This window comes from Argentina anserina, chromosome 6, assembly GCF_933775445.1.
Source record: "Argentina anserina chromosome 6, drPotAnse1.1, whole genome shotgun sequence".
Taxonomy (NCBI): domain Eukaryota; kingdom Viridiplantae; phylum Streptophyta; class Magnoliopsida; order Rosales; family Rosaceae; genus Argentina; species Argentina anserina.
Window position 1 is genome coordinate 7,387,146 of NC_065877.1, and position 21,116 is coordinate 7,408,261.

At 37.4% G+C, this 21,116-nt stretch overlaps 1 protein-coding gene across 1 annotated transcript; it reads left to right on the forward strand.

Annotated features, from left to right (window-relative positions):
• Positions 1 to 19,075: 19,075 nt before the first annotated feature.
• On the forward strand, positions 19,076 to 20,816 carry LOC126800049 (expansin-A4). Its single transcript, XM_050527334.1, has 3 exons — positions 19,076 to 19,252; positions 19,361 to 19,679; positions 20,253 to 20,816. Exons 1-3 carry the CDS (start codon positions 19,099 to 19,101, stop codon positions 20,560 to 20,562), a joined length of 783 nt encoding a protein of 260 aa, XP_050383291.1. The 5' UTR covers positions 19,076 to 19,098; the 3' UTR covers positions 20,563 to 20,816.
• Positions 20,817 to 21,116: the final 300 nt, after the last annotated feature.

Here is a 21,116-nt window from a genome sequence, read left to right on the forward strand (position 1 = left end):
ACCAAAATAAAATAATCTTACTAAAAAGTTTTCATCTAATTGAATTAATCAATTATCTTTGAATTTGTGTATCCTCTTAATTAAGAATCTTACCCCAAAAAATCTCATTTTTCTATCACTAAATATGTCAATAAATTTTTCAAATTTAAATCACGACTTTTTCAGTTTCTAAATTTTATTTACATTTACGAATTATATTAATGACTATAATCAATGACTACAATTACCATATATTATCTATCGAATTATTAATTAGATTACAAAAATCTCTAACAAAATTATTTAGGATACACACGTCTATTTTTTAATCAGATGAATTTAATTTTGAAAAAAAAAAATTTGCTCGCACACACATATATATTAAACATACTTTCGTAAATATTAAAATTTTAATTATATCTTAGAAGCATTATCATGATAAAAAAATAATAATAAACCACAAAAATATAAATTTTATAATGATTTAGAGTTGTTGAATTAACAACAATATGATTGTCTTTTTATTCAAAAATGATATATAATAATTATTTTAATTACTGATGTGGCAAGATGACAGTGCATACCACATATATTATAGCATTAAATCTGACGTCATATTGTGTTGTCCTAGCAGCGCTCTATAAATGATACTAATAAGCGAAAATGGGTTGGATTCTTGTTATTGTTGTTCACGTAACTGATGAGTTTTCAGTGAACAAAACAAGTAATTGCAAATTTGCAACTATACATATAATTGTGAGACAAATTACTCTTCTGCGCATAAGTCGTGTAAAAGTGATGTCAAGAAAGAGATACGATGGTTTGCCATTAAATTATGTTCGTCTTCTCATCTTATATATATAGTCTCTATCCAGAATGAAGTTCCAATTTTGGCACACTTTTCGGTCAAATTTTTTCACCATAAACGATTCAATATTGAGGTATGCTATTTAAGATCATCTCTACAAAATTTCATCTAATTCAGACATCGTTAAGGTATTGAAATTAGATTAAATAAATGAATGAATTAAAACTGTTCAACGTGAACCGTTCATGTAAATCTCAATTTTGAAAACTCAAACCATTGTCAAATTTGATGAAACTTTGTAGAGATTGTAACAACCCCAAAATTTCGAGCATAAAAACTCAAAATTTCAAAGTCGTGAAACACCAAAACAATCTCAATGAAATCGAAATCATTTTAAATGCCAAAGCGGATCATTACTGAGTTTACAATACAACTCTGACAAACCAATTATTACAAACCAAATTTATACTCCAACATTACATAAAAATGGAAATGTAATAATCCTCACAATCTCTCACAAAACCCACAAATAAATCCTCACAAGTTCTCACACACAAATCCACAATAAAAACCCCACCACAAGCAGGATAATGAACAACTTCGAGTCTTCAGAGTTGTCCCTCGATCTCCACTAATCAACACCTGCGGAATTATCCCTTACACCATTGAATTGGTGCACCGGGATTGTAAACACAAACCCGGTAAGCTTACAGCTCGTATGAGTAAAATGAAAATATAACTCGCATATCAATATATACGAAAATCCACCAATCAACAAATATAAATGCACTCATGAGTCAATGAACGGCCCATCTGGTTGTCCCAAAAATATGAAATGAAGTGCTCATGAGAAATTGGGCAACCCTTCTGGTTATCCAAATGCATTTATAATACGGGTACTAATGAACGCTGGTACACATCTGTTACCCCTCACGTAGTACACCGCCGATATTGGGCAACCTCCTGCTACCCAACATCTAAAAATATGAGTACTCATGAGCCGATAACTCATATGTTACCTCACATGCAGTACTCCGGCAGACAGACTAGAGCTCTAACTGTATCGTAACTTTCGCCCGGCCAAAGGCTAGGTTCTGACATGCCAAACATGTCCGAAGACTGGTACATAAACACGTTTTAACAAACTCCATGTTAAAACCACATACAATAATCATCACTTCATATTGTACAAATCAAATCACATGCTCGATATATAACTCTCGTCATCAAAATGACATAGTCACGATAAAATCATAACAATATATTATATAGCAAACTATATATATATGTACATATTTACTATTTATACAATATATATATATATATATAATCCACTATATCATATACATGTCATATTTCATAAACACGTCCGAAGACAAGAACTCGTCCGAAGACAAAACGTTTTAACAAACTCCATGTTAAAACCACATACAATAATCATCACCTCATATCGTACAAATAAAATCACATGCTCGATATATAAATCTCGTCATCAAAATGACATAATCTCGATAAAGTCATAACAATATATTATATAGCAAACTATATATATATGTACCTATTTACCATTTATACAATATATATATATATATAATCCACCATATCATATACATGTCATACTTCATTATTAAAAATTCTGCAAAAATCTTGAATCTCCGCAAGGGTAGATTCATAAATATGTGAGATTTTACTCACCTTATCAACTCGAGCGTAATTTCACAATTTCCGAATATAATTCCTTTCGTTGATTTATCGATCACCTTGAAAAGATAAGAAAAGATTTTAGAAACGTTTCGTAAACCTTAAATGCCGAAACAATAATAATAAGTTACTGTTCAACAATTTCTGGTTTTACGAAATTACTATTCACATATTTACTATTCGCATATTTCTGTACAGATACACATCAATTACGTATCCCTGTACATGTACATATTATTTACATATTTCTGTACGTACGAATATTATTCAAATGTAAATACTGTCTCGGTAAATAATAATTACTGAATTACCCTTCTGAAATTACTGTTTACATTTACTGAAAGTAATTTACATTTACATTTACCGTACGTAAAATAAAATTTATATTTACCGTACGTAAATCACATTTTTACATTCACCGTCGTAAAATAATTTTTATAATTTACTGTTTGAAATTACTGTTCAAGCGCCGCCGCACGTGGCGGCGCGTGGGGTACACGTGCCACCTCCGGCAGGCCGCGCGTGGTGCTCACGCGCCGAGCCTAGGGCCGTCGCGTAGCACGCCACCGCCGCTCCATTTCCCCCCTCTCCTTCTCCTCCGCCCTTGCACTGCCCAAGGCCACCTCTAGACCACCTCACGCACTCACACGCGCCACCTAAGGCGGCGGTGCTCAACTCTCCACCTACACCTCCGATCCTCCTCCAAAATTCTCCCAATCAATCCCAAAACACCACAAAATCACACACAACAATCAATTTCATCAATTCTTACCTAGATCGAACGGTGGAGGCTTCGATTCGTCGTCGATAATGCTTGAGAGGCTGGCGACGTCGATTCGAGCAGTGGCGAGCGTGTGCGAGGCTCAGCGAGCTTGAGGGTTGTAGCGGAGGGTCACGCGGTGCTCCAGGGACCGGCGGTGAGGGACACGGCGGCTTGGAGGCGGAGATCGCGGTGCGATGTAGAGGAAGGCTCGGGGAGAGAGGGAAGGCTCTCGGCGGCGAGATGGAGCGTCGCAAGCTTGAGGTTTGGAGAGGAAGGTCGTGCGATCCTTCTGAGCTTGGCGGTGCGAGCCACGGAGAGCTGAAGGGCGAGATCGCCGGCGGGAGTCGTTCGGAGGGAGTGAGAGCTCGAGGGAAGAGAGAGAGATGAGAGGGAGGCGTGGGTTTGGAGAGAGAAGGGGGTTTCCGAAAATGGAAACCCTACTTCTGATAAGTTTCCTTTTATACCCCTTTCTAAATCAGAAACTAACTTCCATCGTTAATAACATTTACGTACGACGTCCGATTCGAACGCGTCACGTACCCACGAACTCGTATCGACGAGCTCTACAACTTCCGTGAAGAAAGTTTTCGCAACCGAACAACGGAATAAAAGTCGATATATATACGTTGCGGAAACATAACGTTTACAAATTAAACGATCCAAGAACGTTTCCATTTTTCGTTTCGAAACGTCGCGAACCACCAATTTTCGTTTTGAATTAATTTCACAACTTTCACAAATTGAAAACACTTGATAATTAGTTCCGAAAAATTCGGGTTATTACAGAGATGATCTTGAATACCATACCTAAATATTGAATCGCTTATAGTGAAAAAATTTGACCAAAAAGTGTGCCAAAATTGGAACTTTACTCTGAAATTACAGAGTGAAGTTTCAATTTTGGCACACTTTTCGGTAAAATGTTTTCACCATAAACGATTCAATATTGAGGTATATTATTTAAGATCATCTCTATAAAATTTCATTCAATTCGGACATCGTTAAGGTATTAAAATTAGATTAAATCAATAAATGATTTAAAACTGTTCAACGTGAACCGTTCATATAAGCATATATATATATATATATATTAAGCCATATATATTACCACACCTCTTCGGTGAAAACTCAGGCTCTCACAATTAATATAGATTAATGTTTTCGACTAAGATGGTTGCTTAAGACAAGTACGACGTACGTATCTATTATGATTATTCAACGACTACGTACGATCGATTTTATTACACGAAATAAAGGACACAGCCTCTACCGCTTTTCCTATATGTACGTATAGTCCTTTACGTACATATATATAGAAATTAGAAAAGAACTACATGCATACAGTGATACAGATCACGAATCACATGCATGCTAAACGAAACGTGGAAAGTTTGGAAGGGGAGAGTTGGGAAGGCGAAGACGAAGACGACGAGGAAGAAGGGTTCACATGCATTCTTGATACTTGGCCTGCATGGCCAATTATACTCGGATCGTTCGAATACGGGTACGGTCTGGTTGGTGCTGTAATTTAGTTGGGGGTACCTAAAGCCACCTAGCAATTCATAACTAATCGGTGACCTGGAAGATTTGCTAGATCCGGTTGGTCGGTGATACGCTATTGCGTGTCAAAAGTGCACCACATCACCACCTGCACCTTCACATTCACCTTCGCCATTAATGGCCCAAAAAGCTAGCTTGTACTGGTAGCGAGACTGATCAATGAAAGCGTGCATTAACAACACATACATGGTGCATTCTCACTATTCCGTATCTTCATCCTTTAGTGTTTTCAAAAATTGTATAACCTTATTTGGAGTAACCTTATCTGGAGTGCTAATCGGTCGAAGGACAAGGGTTTGTTGACTCATACGTCAAAACCGGTTTCTATGAGTAAATACAGTCGCGACACAAATCTCTTTATCGAGTTGTTACATTTTAAACGGATTTGAGAAAACTATTATCATTTGAAAAACTCATACTATATATACTCGTACGAGCTTCGGTAATCCCGTGTAACTGCTCGTCATCGTGAATTTACATACTATCAATTAATATTCATAACCATCTGTAATTATTCGTAAATGTTTAGCAATCCTATTTCCTCCGACAAAAGTAATATCATTGAAATTGTACGTTATCTCTACAATGTTCGTTTGATATCGATCATCCGGATTCACTTGTTTCATATGTTTAGTTTGGGGTGGTTCTAGTTGCACCTCCCTTATTGCTAAATGTACTTCCATAAAAAAATTCTATTAAACTTCTAATTTTACCCTTTATCATCACTATCTACACCTTCAGTGCGGTACGTATGAGCTTGAACCTCGTAGTTGATTGGAAACGTGTCCAATGTCTTATTGAGAAGATGTAGGTCGGTCTTGATGACACCAACGGTGTCAAGATCGAACTGCATGCATAGCATATCCTGATTGAAGTCATCCACTCTCTTATATTCCAATAGACGAATGTTATCCCATCTAACGGTCAATTCAGGGAGAAGCTTATCATGAACGTTGTTCTACCGCAATCGTAGTTTGTCCCATAATTCTTTAGGATCTTTTACGTTCAATTATTGTCTCTTGAGAGTTGCATGGATGTGACGTCTCATGAATATGAGAGTTTGAGTCTTGGCCATGGGTGGGAAATCAGCAGGAGGGTCGGCAAACATGTCTTCGATCCCTTAGCTCTCAAAAGCGAGCTCCATGTCGGAAACCCAGCGGTGGTATTCCTTGCCTTCTAGATCAAGAAGGCCAAATTACGGTCGAGATGACGATGACATCTACAAAAATGAATACATAATCGATTAGATTCAAGTATAATAGGAATTAGAAGGGTTGACGTATATGGTCACAAGAAAAATCGATGCAAACGGCGATACTCACGATCACATCTAAAACAGCGGTGCACTCAGGCGACCACACGAAAATCGATTAACTTTCCTTTTAAAACAATCGTGACTCCCCCAAGGACCCTCACACAAAAAACATCAACCAACACTACAAAAACAATAACTATTAGCCACCCCAGTCTGCGTCGGCGTTGAAATGTCGTCGCTAATAACCATCCTTTTGCGATGGTAGACGGTCGGTGGTAAATAATTATGACGACAAATTTTGCCGTTGCAAAAATTGGAATAATTGGCGACGACATGGCAACGATGTGGTAAAAAACAATATTTTGCGATGGAAATGGTTGTCCGTCGAGAGTGATTTGCTACCAGCAAACAACAAAACTGGTACACTGCATTCACTGTAGCAATATATAGGCGGGAGGTCCAATTCTTTTAGCGTTGAAACCATTATTTGGTTCCAAAATTGAGTTCAATCTCTAAAATTAAGACATAGTTCCCTCGAAAAACAAAAGGAGGTTCACTCATTCAATCATCTCTCATCAAAAAACCTAGATCTATCCCAAACCCAGAAAAGGTGAAACCAATTCTTCTCCACCACCCGCTTCCGAACTACCACCGCTGTGCGAATCTCCCTTCGGTCTCAAGCCCTCTACCGCTGCATCTCTCTTGGGTTTTAGATTCTTCTCCATTGATTTTCTTAGCTCGTCACCTTTAGGCTCAAATCCAATACGTTTTGGTCTTGAAATAGATAATTTATCTATTGGGTTATCTTTATTTTGCTGTGAATATTGAAAATTTATCTTTTTTCCCTTCAAATTCTCCTCAATGGTTAAATGTTACTGATTTCATCTCTTCTAGGTTCGTCATATGACCATAGTTTCTTTGGGTTTTATTTCCGATGTGTATCTGAATCAGCACGGAAAAACCTAGCTCGTCAAAACAATCCAAGTTTGAATCTTTCATCTTAGAAAGAGGTAGAGTTTTCTATTTAACAACTTCCCGTTTACTTTATGTATATTTCATTGGCAAGCTTTTGAAATTGTGATCTTGTATGGTATGTGTTGATTCTAGTTTCGTTTGTCTCTTTATTACTCTAGTTGTTGTTTTATTGTATTGAATTGAACATGTTGAATCACTCTAGTTGTTGTTTATGTAATAACCCTAAATTTCAATACATTATTTGATTCAATTTGAATTCTATAAAGTTATGAATTTCAGTTTAAATGAATATAATTGTTTGCAGCTTTACGGAACGGAAACGGAAACGTTATCGGAACGTTTGATTCGAAAAACGTTACGTTTCCGAACGATTATATCGACTTTTATTCCGTCGCTCGGTTTCGAAAACTTTCTTCACGAAAGTTGTAGGGCTCGTTGATACGAGTTCGTGGATATGTGACGCGTTCTAAGCGGACGACGTACGTAAAAGTTATTAACGATAGAAGTTAGTTTCCGATTTGGAAAGGGGTATAAAAGGAAATTAATTAGAATAGGGTTTCCATTTTCAGAAACCCTATTCTCCTTCCCTCACCCCCGCGCCTCCCTCCTTCTCCCTCTTTCACTCTCTCCCCGACCCTCTCCTTCCAAGCCGACGAGCTCCCTTCACCCACCTCCGTGTTTGACACCGCCGGTGTCACTGAGATCGCGAGACCACGACGCAGCGACCGGTAGTAGCGGCGACGCACCCCGAGCGGGGATCGAGGAACGCCGACGTAGCTCGACCTCGAGTTAGTCAATTTCGACGTGGCCAGCATCGCAGGAGCCCGGCGCCACCACCACGAGCTCGCTCTCCCCCTCCACGACACGAATCAACCTACGGCGAGACTCACCTCGAGCAGCGACGCCAGCGATTGCCTCGCCTTGAACCCGAGCCCCCACGATGATTTTTTGGAACTCCTCCGATGAATCCGACGGTCCAAAACATTGATTGAGGTAAGGATTAACCTTGTGTGATTGTTGTGATGGATTGTGGATGATTTGTGAAGGATTTGGTTTGGATTTGTGAGGATCGGAGGGTTATGAACACCGCCGCATTAGGCGGCGCGTGTGGGAGCGTGGAGGGGACTATGGGCGGTGTGAGGCAGTGGGGAGGAAGAGGAGGAAGAAAAGGAGAGAAATGGAGTGGCGGTGGCGTGCTACGCGCCGGCCCTAGGCTCGGCGCGTGGGCCCCACGTGCGGCTGCGCGTGAACAGTGATTCCGAGAAGGGTATTTTGGTAATTTACTTAAGTACGGTAAATGTAAATGTAAATTTTATTTACGTATGGTAAATGTAATTAAATTTTACCTACTGTAAATGTAAATATAAATTACTTTCAGTAAATGTAAAAAGTAATTTGTAAAAGAGTAATTTAGTAAATTTTATTTACTGAGATTGTATTTACATTTAAACAGTACGTATACGTACATAAATACGTATATAGTATTTATACGTACATAAATACGTATTAATTGTATATTTGTACAGTGAACAATGAACAGTAACTTCGTAAAACCAAAAATTGCTGAACAGTAACCGATTATTACTGTTTCGGCATGTAAAGGTTTACGAAACGATTCTAAATTCTTTTCTTATCTTTTCAAGGTGATCGTTAAATCAGGAAAATGAATTATCATCGGGAATTGTGGAATTACTCTCGAGTCGATAAGGTGAGTAAAATCTCACATATTTACGAATCTACCCTCGCGGTGATTCAAGATTTTGCAAGAGTATTTAATAATGAATTACAACATGTATACAATTTAGTGGATTACATATATATTGTATAATGGTAATAAGTACATATATATATAATTCATTATATTATATACTGTTATTAATTCATTAGAAATGGTTATTCGATGACGGAAGTTGTGTATTGAGCATGTGTGGTGAAATATGACATGTATAAGATATAGTAGACTATATATGTGTTGTATAAATGGTAAATAAGTACGAATATATATAGTTTGCTATATAATATACTGTTATGATTTTATTGTGATTATATTGAGCATGTGTTTTGAATTGTACAATATGATGTGAGATTATTGTACGTGATTTTTAACATTGAGATTGTTAAAATGTGAATTGTCTTCGGACCTGATTTTTGGTACAATATGATGTGAGATTATTGTACGTGTTTGGCAAGTCGAAACCTAGCCTTTGGCCGGGCGAAAGTTACGATACAGTTAGAGCTCTAGTCTGTCTGCCTTAATACTGCATGTGAGGTAACGGGTGGTTATCTGCTCATGGGTACTCAGATTGTTTTGGATGTTGGGTAGCGGGTGGCTACCCAATATTGGCGGTGTATTACGAGAGGGGTAACAGATGTGTACCAGCGTTCTTGGTACCCGTATTATAAATGCATTTGGGTAACCAGAAGGGTTACTTAAATTCTCATGAGTGCTTCTTTTCATATTTCTTTGGGACAACCAGATGGGTCGTCCATTGACTCATGAGTGCATTTATAATTGCTTGATTTGTAGATTTTCGTATATGCATTAATATGCGAGTTTTATTTTCATTTTACTCATACGAGCTGTAAAGCTTACCGGGTTTGTGTTTACAATCCCGGTGCACCAATCCGATGGTGTAGGGGATAACTCTGCAGGTGCTGATTAGTGGAGATTGAGCGACTACTCCGGAGGCTCGAAGTCGTTCGTATCCTACTTGTGGTGAGGTTTTAGCGTGGATTTGTGTGTGAGAATCGGTGTGATTTTATTTGTGAGATTTGTGAGTGATTTGTGAGGATTATTACATTTTCATTTTATGTATGGATTATAAATTTGGGTTGTAATAATTGGTTTGTCTGAGTTGTATTGAGAACTCAGAATTGATCCGCTGCGACACTTTAATGATTTCGATTTTATTGAGATTATTTTGTGTTTAACGACTTTAGAATTTGAGTTTTTAAGCTCGAAATTTTGGGGTCGTTACAGTTTAATTGTAGTAAATTCACTTTATGTTTTTTTTTCTTATGAGATTGCTTATTTTGAATTCATGTATGTTATTAAGCCATTGTAGAGGTAGTTTCATAAGTATCCTTTCCATGAAATGTCTAAACTATTTGGTCTAGGAGAGTCCTAATCTGATTACATAGACTTCAAGACCAATGTCAGTAAACATTTGATCTTATGTATATGATTAGTATATCAGAAATATTTAGAACTAAATGTGTATGAATACTTTTGTGAATAATTAGATATAATAATGGCTTTGATATATTGTTTCTCAACTTCATAATTGATTAAAACTTAAGAGTACATTGAGCAGCAAACATTGTTGGTAGTTACTGTAATGAATTATAATTTCTGTGTTTCTATGTTAGTCACTTGTTAATCTAGGATGATTTGGTGTATATACATGAATTGTCAATGTGTATAGGATGATTATAGTTTGATTAAATTTATTATATTATTTGGTAGCTACTGATATAACTTAATAATTATTTGGCTTAGATATCTACAAGGTTGCTTGTGATAATTATGGACAAGACGTGGATAGATTTACCAAATAGGCATTCACAAATATATTATATGGGATAGATAACTTCCTAATGTTTTTGTTTATTGGTCTGTTATGTATTTTTTTTCCTACAATGATATCATATGTGACAAGTGCTTATTCCTCTACTACTGTATTATTGAGGATTTTCCTCTTGTATGTAGGACCAACATCAACATTGGGTTTTTTGGGCATATGTTCCAACTTGATATGTGTATTATTTTGTTGATGACAATTTCATTTTTTGATAAAGACCGGATTTTACATAAAGTGATGGTGAAAGATGGACATGAGTATTGTTGCACTTATGGATCTGGTGTGCCTCGTAGTTTTGTGTATCCACAGTCTTCAACCTCTTCTCAAAATATTCAAATTAGTGAAGACTTGATAGCAAAACTAACTCAATTTTTTGTAGCCAATCTTAAAAAATTCTTTCAACTACTAATTCGGAAAGAGATTTAGACACATTTTCAGGTGTTTCAAGATTAGATTAGTACTTTGCATAACAAAGAGGGGAATCAAAATGGACAGGTATCGTATTAACTACCTTTATATATTTACTGCACAAAAATGATAACTTAGTGTGGTAATTGATGTTAGTGAGCACATGATATACCTTTAAAATGTCCAGTTCATCTGGATGTTAGTGAGTAGAAGAAATTGTTTGTTGTTAGCAGTTGTATTGATTGATTTATTATTGACCAATAGTTGTTGTTTTGTTGATGCCTTAGATTTTGGATGCAACTAGTGACTATGCATTAGATGGGAGGGTGTCCATTGGTGAACAACCAAATACAAATGGAAGCCATAGAGAGTTTGATGAACAAAGTTGATGAATGATATTGCATCTTCCACTCCTTGCCATATGTATTGAATCTGCTAGAACTTGTCAAAACTTTGTTGAATTAGATTTACATGTTCATTTTGTACTCTTTTATGGCTACTAGACATTTGTTTTTGCTACATTACAATATTTGTTTGTAACCTTTTGAATTATGATTTGGTACATTTTAGTTTGATACTTTTTATTTGGCACTTGATGAAATATGTTGTTTTGATGATTATGTGAAAGTTGTGTGGAAATGCAGGTGTTGTGTGAAAAAAAAATAGTGGTAGATTTCCATTTGAGATGGCATCAATACAGTGGCCAAAAAAATGCAAAATTTGTGAATATAATTTTCACTAATTTGGAGGAAAAAATGACGGGAAGTGAAATTGAGTATTTAGGTGGTAAAGTTACACCTATAAAATGTCGTAGTAATTTTATTTTAGTGACAGCATTAGCAGTAGTAAGAAATAGTAGCAAAATATGCGTCGGAAATCTTGCTATGCGCCTGTTGTCGTTGCAATTACCTTGCCACGGCTAAATTTCGGTAGCAAAGAGTATTGGCCACGCCAATATTTGCAACAGACGTGTTGTCGTAGCCAAGCCGTAGCAAATACCATTTTTCTATGGCAAAATAGGTTTTTGTCACGGTAATCCGCCGTGGTCAAATGTGAAATTTTTTGTAGTGCAAGAGGAGAAACTCATCCATTAATAGTCTCATCGGTGTTATAAGAAAGGCCGGAATGAAGACAAGAAGAAGGCTAATAGCGCCCGATATAATATATCTATATGTTCAAAAGCGGGAACGTTAATGAAAAAATTACATTTGAAGGTGTGGAAAAGACAGGAGCAGCTTCTCTTGAGCGAAGACTTTGCTTGCGAAGTTCTCGTTTCTTGCATGAATATGCGGGGGAAGCAGTCTTGAATGCTTTGATGCGGGGTCTTGCGGGGCAAAAAGATGTTTTTTTAGAGAATGCGGAGGAGATCCTGCGGAGCTGCAGGGCTGCGGGCAAGAGGTTGCGGGGGCTGCAGGGGTTGGCAGAGGCTGCAGAGGGGTTTGCAGCGGCGGTGAGCAGGAGCGGGGGGCAGGGGCTGTCGCTGACGAGGAGCGCCAACGGGAAGGTGCCGGAGGCTGGAGATGAAGGCGGTCTGCGAGAGAGAAAAAAATTATAGGGCTCTAAAAGTTAAGGGTTTTATGGTAACGTGATGCATAATGAAAATAACTGTGTATTATTGAATGATATTGAGGCCTATATATAGGCATTATAAAACCACAATCTCGTAGGATTCGGAGTCCTAATCTATTACAGAGATGTTAATCTATCTCCTAACAGGAAACCTATTAGGCTAAGTTACACACAAGGGTATAATAGTAATTCTCCCGGAACACACCTCATATTTTTCTTTTGGTCGTAATATTGTTACGATGGTTTTATAATTATTAAAATAAATGGGAAGATAAATCTTTTAAAATCAAATTAATAATCAACAATTAGTTAGAAATCAAAATTAGATTACCAATTGCAATTGTTCACAAATCATTGAGAAAACAAAATTTTAAACTTTCACAGCAACGATTAAATCAAACTTACAACTTTTGTATATATTATGCTTTCATAAATCGATAAGTTTATCCTACGATCCATGTTTTTTTATTAAAGACTCCTCACCATAATTTGTATCCATTCCGTTTGCCACTTTCTCTGTGTGGATATTAGAATTTATCATCTATTCATATAAAGGGTAAATTAGGAGTTTTGAAAATTATTAAAATTTTAGGAGGTCCAAACAACAATTTAATAGGTGCAAATAGAACCTCTTACCATCCAAATTGACAAGAACAAAAGGAATAATCTCAAACGACATTTCACTCCTCGTCATTAAACGATGGAGTATAATGTGAAAATCTTTCAAGTTGTACCCCGTATAATTGGCGCAACATGTACAATTGAAATCGATGCGGATGAAAGCAACATATGTACCCTCTGCGCGACACATTATCATGTGTACCCTTGTGACATTTCGACGGACTTAACTAACTCCATATGGATAACCAAAAAAGAAGCACAAAACACATGGAGGTTATAAACATGCATCCACAAGAACAATTATACATTTATTTTCAAATTTTGTGTGCGGCCGATAAGTTTTTATGGAATTGTGACTATATTCTCATTGAATCTTATGATCGTGCACGTTACTTGTTTGGCCATTTAGCTCACGGTATTAAGCAAGCCTACATCAACGTCCAATTTAATTCACCATATATATGTTTTCTGTTCCTTGATTGATACTCACTGTATCAATCCTTAAATCTAAATGAATGTTGATCTTGATTAAGTGTATAATGTAATGACGAACTCTGGTCTCTATAGCAGTATAGCTTCAATCCTAGCACACCGGAAACTAGTCAAAATGGTCAAAATGTTTCAAGGGTTTGCTAGATATGAATGTTCGCAGACCTCATTACGTCCAATATATATATATATATATATATATATATCACTTTTATGTAGCTATTTTTTTTTTCTGATTATGAGAAGCTAGCATGTGTTAATGTAAAACGATCGAGTTTGAAATAATTTTATATTGAAAATATTAAGTTCCACTCCTGTATTATGGATTGATGTGAATTTTGGAAAGAAACTTCTACATTAGGGGATCGGAGTAAATAGGACTTTGAAGTTTGAAGGAAGGAGGATAAATTATCTTGGTCATATATGGGTGGAAAGTGAAGCTAGCTAGGCAAAGGCCAAGCACACGGTGATGGTGGTGGGTGATCGATCGATTGAGATGGAGATGATAGGATGAGTCATCTGGAATTGAACAAGAAGATCGAAGAAGAAAGAAGGAAACCCAGAAACTATAATAATTCGTTTCACATGCAGGCGCATTGAGTTAGCTACAATTAGCCTTTTCTAATTAATTTGGATGAGCAAATTGGGCAGCCGATACCTTCAACTTTAATTTGAACTTTGAATCATCTTTCCCTCCTCTCTACCCGCCCTTTGACCCACGACGCTTTGCTGTTGATTTTGGTCTTTTGGCCTCAAAACCCCGCCCCGTTTATTAGGTCACATAACTGATGGACATATCGAGTGAATTTTCAATTTGTATACGGAGAGTTCTTAGAGGGCTCAGGTTGATTGTCGTGTGATTAAGTTTTTTCTAGATAAAGGAACGTTTTAAAGGGGGTGAGTCGAACTCACAACATCCTATTTATAAAAAGGAGGCTATGCCACTAAATCAAATAGTGATAGACTCGTGTGTTTAAGTTTTTATTAATGATGTTTGTGTTCAATTTTTCATTTCATTATAACCTATGAAGTAGTGACAAAATTATTGTGTTTCTTAAAGAGTTCTCACGGATACATGTAGAGTTTACTTAATACGTCCAATAGTTATGTGATGTGACGTAATACACGTGCACAAACTAAACTCAATACTTGATATAGGGCCCGGCCTAAGACTTACTAAATTTAAATAAATGACTAATCGGGCTGGTTATTTTTATAAATATGAAAATCTAATTACGTTCTCTTAAAACGGGATTTACGGGTTTTTGCGGGCCGGACTTTTACGGGCTGGGCTTATATTAGAAAAAAATAACACTCTTATTTACGGGTTTAGAATAATAAAGTAATTATTAGAAAACATTCTAAAAAAAATTACAAATAAATTCTAATTTTGAAATATTGTCGATCGACACCAATATATGTGATCGATATATATATTTAGGGATCATGTAAAAATTTCGTTTGTTTTGAACTTGGTTTGACCGTCTCTATCTACGGTCAACAAAAAATAGCTGTTTTAACATAATAAAACTTCATTCACCGGGGCTTTACCAAATTGGTTTCATTTTTGCGACCGCGTACAAACGGTGACAAAAATTAGTTGATTTCAAATATTTACACGACTTTCGGCATTTATCTTGCTAATGGTCCTCCCTTATGGCATATTAGTGGTGGTTTTGGTTTACCGGAAATTTCGACTGTCAAACGAGATCCGAATTGGATGAAATTTTCATATGGTCACTAAATATATATACTGATCACATCAGATGGTGTCGATTGATCATGAAAAGTTTCATTTATATAATCGCTTCATAATGTGATAGTTTTATTATAAAACTAATATAAAGGTTATGATACATTAGTAGACACTTCGGCGATCGACAACTCCGGTTCAAAATATGGTCAATCAATACCAACAGATGTGATATGTATATATATTTAGAGAACCCGTAAAAATTTCATCCATTTTGCACATGGTTTGACCGTCCGTACCTACGGTTAACTAAAACAGAGGCGTTTTGACATATTAAAACCCCCATTGATCGGGGCTTCACGAAATGAGTTTACTCGGTGCGACCACGCACGATTGATAACAAAAATTAGGTGATTTTAGATATGCAAACGGCTTTTGACATTCGCATTTTGGTAATGGGTCATCCCTTAGAACATATTAGTGTTGTTTTCGGTTTACCGGAAATTTCGACATTCAGACGAGGTCTGAATTGGATGAAAGTTGTACAGGGTCACTAAATATATATACCGATTATATCGGTTGGTGTCGATCAATCCCGATAAATTCATTCATATAGTTGCTTTATAATGTCCTAGTTTTATTCTAAAACTAATAGAATATGTGTGTATAATATTTTTTTTAATTGACGGGTTTTTACGAGCCGGGCCAGATTTCACACCTTTAAACTAAGTTCGGTTCTCTATCTATGGAAATGAGCTTCCTTGCGGGTAAAAGCCCATTGTGCTTGCAAGTGTCCGCAGAGATTTTTAGAATATGTAGACTAAATGATGAGGCCTAACTTGATATGTGATCGAGTTGTACTAATACAAATAAAAACATTACACACATATTATTTCTCTTACCACAAAAATCATGTCTTAATTTCTTGGCATTGCCCAAATATTTCCTTCATAATTATTTTTGTACTTTTACTTCCCAAAATAGGTCATTTTTTCTCCTCCTTTCTTCGAAGTTGAGTACAAAACGCCTAAATTGGAAAAACACCAGTAAATGCAAAATTAGATTTCACACCAAGCAAGTCGGTGTGCCCTTCCGATGTAGGTAACCCTAACCCTAAATCAAATCAATCATAGGGCAGCAAAGGGTTAAAAGGGGTCGGATCATCCACGGCTCCACCCACCCGGGAAATCCTGAACCGTAATTGACGCGGGTCCCACCGTACGATTAAAGCAGCCCACGTCACCCACAGACCCCGTTACCATTTTACTGACCGGTCATCCTTTCACGCGCTCTTCATGTTCTTATTGGTAATTTTATTTTTTTAACTTGAGTCCTCATCCGCAATTGCGGAAACTTTTGGGTCCTGGTTTGGTAAATTTCAGGGCATGAAACGGAACAAAAAAGGTCGTGGTTTCGGGGCTTTGGATTCCCACCTTCACTTTCTTATCGTTTTCCGATTTGCGGAGACAAGTTTATTTCCCGTTTGCGAAATTACAAAAAACAAAAGAACGGAAAGATACTAAATATGGTTCGTGAAACTAGCTATCACAGCCTTTAGCTCATGAACTCTCTCCGCTTGTGATCCAAGCAAAATGGATTCCTCCTACCACTCTGTTTATTTTTTCTGCCTGAAACCGATTTTATAGATTTCATTAGATATTCTACATTTTGCTCCAAGATTTATGTTGCTTTGGTACGTTGAACTAAATTCCTCGCAATTCCAACTTGAGAAAAGACGAAGAAACAAAGTGACTATGCTCCTTTTATTATTAGAGTTAAAAGATAAACACTGTTATACTCAATCTACATGTTTCAAGGAAGAATTGCCTAGCAGAGTGATTCACGTCGCTTTAACTAAACCATTGTTTTTGTTTCTCGATGATGTAATGGTGTCGAACTTCTAGTTTTGTATAATGGCTGATTTGGATTGAAATGGCTGCGAGCGAAGCATCATGAGTCATATTTTGTTAATATCTCACATGCACTATGAAATTGTTTTGCTCGTCAAAGGACCGAAGTCATTTGTTTTTGGCAAAATTGTCAAAATATAATCTAAATTTGGCTGAAATTGTTAATTTGCACTTCAAACTTGCATTTGAGTTAATTTACTTCCTAAATTTAGTACAAATTGCCGATTTGCACCAATCCGTTAAATTTAACTGTTTCTATCTAATTTTGTGTCATATGTCATGCACATGAGGGTAATGTTGTCATTGTAAATAGTTCTTTATAACAAATAAAAATATTTTTTTAAATGAAGATTTTTTTAATAAAATTATTTATTTACATCTTTTTCCTACATACTTAACCCTACTTTGAATTATATATTTAACATACCCACCCATTAAAATATAGTGTGTTGTGTATACATATATTTTTATATGTAGACATTCATTTTGAATTTACTATGTATTTATTTATATTTTTCTAATATCTTTTAACATACTATATCATGTAAAATAATAAATATATAAATCAATAACATGTTTCAAAAAAAATAAAAAAATATAGTAACAAGTGTTTCTCTTAAGTAATTTTATTAATTTATTTTATTATTAAATATAAATAAATATATAATGACAATATTGCCCCTCAAATGCATGACATGTGGCTTAAAATTGGATGGAAAACATTAAATTTAACGGATTAGGTGCAAATCGACAATTTGTACCAAGTTTATGAGGTAAATTGACTCAAATGCAAGTTCGGGGTACAAATTGACAATTATGGCCAAATTTAGGGTGCAAATTGACATTTGTGCCTTTGTTTTTTGTTCCATTACATGACATCTTCGCTAAAACTATATATCGCATGTCTAAACTTACGTCGTCTCTTTAAATTTATTGATTTCATAATTTTTTAATCAACATTTGAAGATGACAAATCATGGTTCAGTTAATACTCATAATATTTAGATCATAATGAAACCAATATTTAATATATTCATAATGAATATTCCTCAATAAGCTATAGGTCATCTTCATGCACATTAGATTCATTTCTTAAGTAAGTACATTATGATTCAATCACTCAATTAAAACTTCTAGGTATTAAAATTATGTCAAGTGGGCACTGAAATTGCTTGCACTGTGGGAGATCCTCCTCTTGCCCAAATTGAAAGGGTGCCTTTCACAATTAAAGAAATCATCATACATGAACAATAGGAATTATCATACCCAATAGATTCCAGGACACTTGAAACTTACACCATCGAAGTATCATACCACAAGCTTAATTGATCAAGACCCTAATTAAAACACCATTTGCTTAAATGAGAGACTAATCAAGATCCATGTGGGTGTCCCCATTCCCATTTGGTCTTCAACTTGACCATAACAAAATCAACATGAAGGTTAACAAGTGAAGAGAAGAGAGCCCATGTGTGGCGCACATGCACATCAATTCATTGCTTCCCCCCAATGAACGGTCACCCAAATCCCTTTTCATTTCTAAAAATACAAAAACTAAATTTGGGTTGATAAAAAAATTATAATGTTAAAAAATTAGATCTGTGAGAGAGTGTGAAAGAGGAGAGAGAGAAAGAAGAGGGCATTAAATTACCTGATACCCTCCTCCTCAGTCCTCACCACCTCCATAAGTACCCCCACCTTCTTCCCGCTTTTCTATTCGATCCACACCAAATCAAGCCCACTACTCCCCTCTCTCTCTCTCTCTCTCTCTCTGCGCTTTGTTGCAATGGCTTCCCTTCATCTCCATCTTCTCTGCATTGCCTCACTCGCCGCGCTCCTCATGGTGGCTAATGCTAGAATCCCAGGTCCTTACACCGGTGGGCCATGGCAGGACGCCCACGCCACCTTCTATGGCGGCAGCGACGCCTCTGGAACCATGGGTAAACACTCCAAGCCAACACCCTATCCTCTCTCACACTTGCTCCTTTTCAGCTTTTGATTTCGACCCCAAGTTTACGGTTGTTCTTACTTGTGTTTTGTGTTCTCAGGCGGCGCGTGTGGGTATGGAAACCTCTACAGCCAGGGCTACGGAGTCAACACTGCAGCACTGAGCACGGCTCTGTTCAACAATGGCCTGAGCTGCGGTGCTTGCTTGGAGCTCAAGTGCGGCAACGACCCCAGGTGGTGCACTCCTGGAAAGCCTTCCATCTTAGTCACCGCCACCAACTTCTGCCCTCCCAACTTCGCTCAGCCCAGTGACAATGGTGGTTGGTGCAACCCTCCCCGGACTCACTTCGATCTTGCCATGCCCATGTTTCTTAAGATCGCCGAGTACAAAGCCGGAATCGTCCCCGTCTCTTATCGCCGGTAAAAAAACAAAACCCCCTTAAGCCTTTCTGTTCTTTTCACGCGCATTCGCTCAGATTCTCTGCACTGTGGGAGTCGTGTCAGATCTTTTTACTTTTTGCCGGTTTGACCAAAATGCCCTCGATATCTTCCTTCTTTTATCATTATTATTGCGCCGTTTGCTCTCCGGAAATTAGGTTTTATTGGTGAAAGTTTTAAGCGCCGAATCCGGTTCCTTCCCGAACATTCTTGTTTCCATCGGGAACCAAACACAGCTCCCAAACCGGTGAAAGTTTTATTACTTTTTTAACAGTTACCGGTTGTCAGGAGTGTACTGAGTCTGGAGAGTGACTAGACTAGCCTTGCTTTTAAGAAACCCGGTGGCTCTGTTTGGTAAATAGTGCTAGGTTAAAGGGTGTTCTAGTCATTTGGATTAAGGTTAGTTAGAGACTGCACAGCCTCCGACGCTTTGTGTTGAAAGGGAAACCACTTTTTTTGGGACCTCGCACCACTTTTCCCGCATTGGAAATTACCAGTCAAAGTAACCACGGGTGATAATTTTTTAACCGTGTACTTTTTGTTTGTTTTGTACAGGGTCCCATGCAGAAAGAAGGGAGGGATCAGGTTCACAATCAACGGCCACAAGTACTTCAACCTGGTCTTGATCACCAACGTCGCGGGCGCAGGGGATATCGTGAGCGTGAGCGTGAAGGGCACCAACACCGGCTGGATGCCGATGAGCCGGAACTGGGGGCAAAACTGGCAATCCAACTCCGTCCTTGTGGGCCAGGCCCTGTCCTTCAGAGTCCGAGGCAGCGACAGGCGTAGCTCGACCACCTACAACGTGGCGCCAGCTAATTGGCAGTTCGGGCAGACCTATTCCGGAAAGAATTTCCGTGTCTGAGGAAAAAGCTCACCCATTATCTTACCGCTTTTATTTACTTTTTAACTTTTGGTTCAATTTCGTTTTCCCGCCTTCCGGCGTTTCCCTCTATTTTGCCGGGAAAATTGGGAGTGGGGGGAGTAAAGTGATAGAGAGAAGAATTGTGGGTAGGACAAGAAAAGCAAGGAAAGGGGGAGGAGGAGGTGGGTGATAATTTAGGGTTAGGAAAGTGACCAAGTCCAAGTGTGTCGGTTGGTACTTTTTTTTTTATTACTTTTTTACTTAAGTGTGTGCTTTTGGTTTCAGTGGGGGGGGGGGGGGTCCTTGTTTGCTGGTCAAGTTTATGTAAGCCAGTGAATTGTGTTGGGGCTGAAGCGGCTGCAAGAACAAACATGTTGCCCGCGGCTCACTTTTCGCATGATATATGTGAAATATATTTCAATTAATATGTGACCTGCAATTGTGGTGTTTCAATCTAGTGATTTCACTTCTGACTATCTGAGTTCTTTTTACCATTGTTAAACCTTCTTCAACTTACCTAGCTAATTAACAAAAGTCGAAATAATGGTGTACAA

Excerpts from the sequence above, each read along its gene's own strand:
- LOC126800049 (XM_050527334.1), top strand. The coding sequence starts at position 19,099 with ATGGCTTCCCTTCATCTCCATCTTCTCTGCATTGCCTCACTCGCCGCG. Across the intron at positions 19,253-19,360 it reads CGACGCCTCTGGAACCATGG|GCGGCGCGTGTGGGTATGGA; the intron begins GTAAACACTCCA and ends TTGTGTTCTCAG. Across the intron at positions 19,680-20,252 it reads GTCCCCGTCTCTTATCGCCG|GGTCCCATGCAGAAAGAAGG; the intron begins GTAAAAAAACAA and ends TGTTTTGTACAG.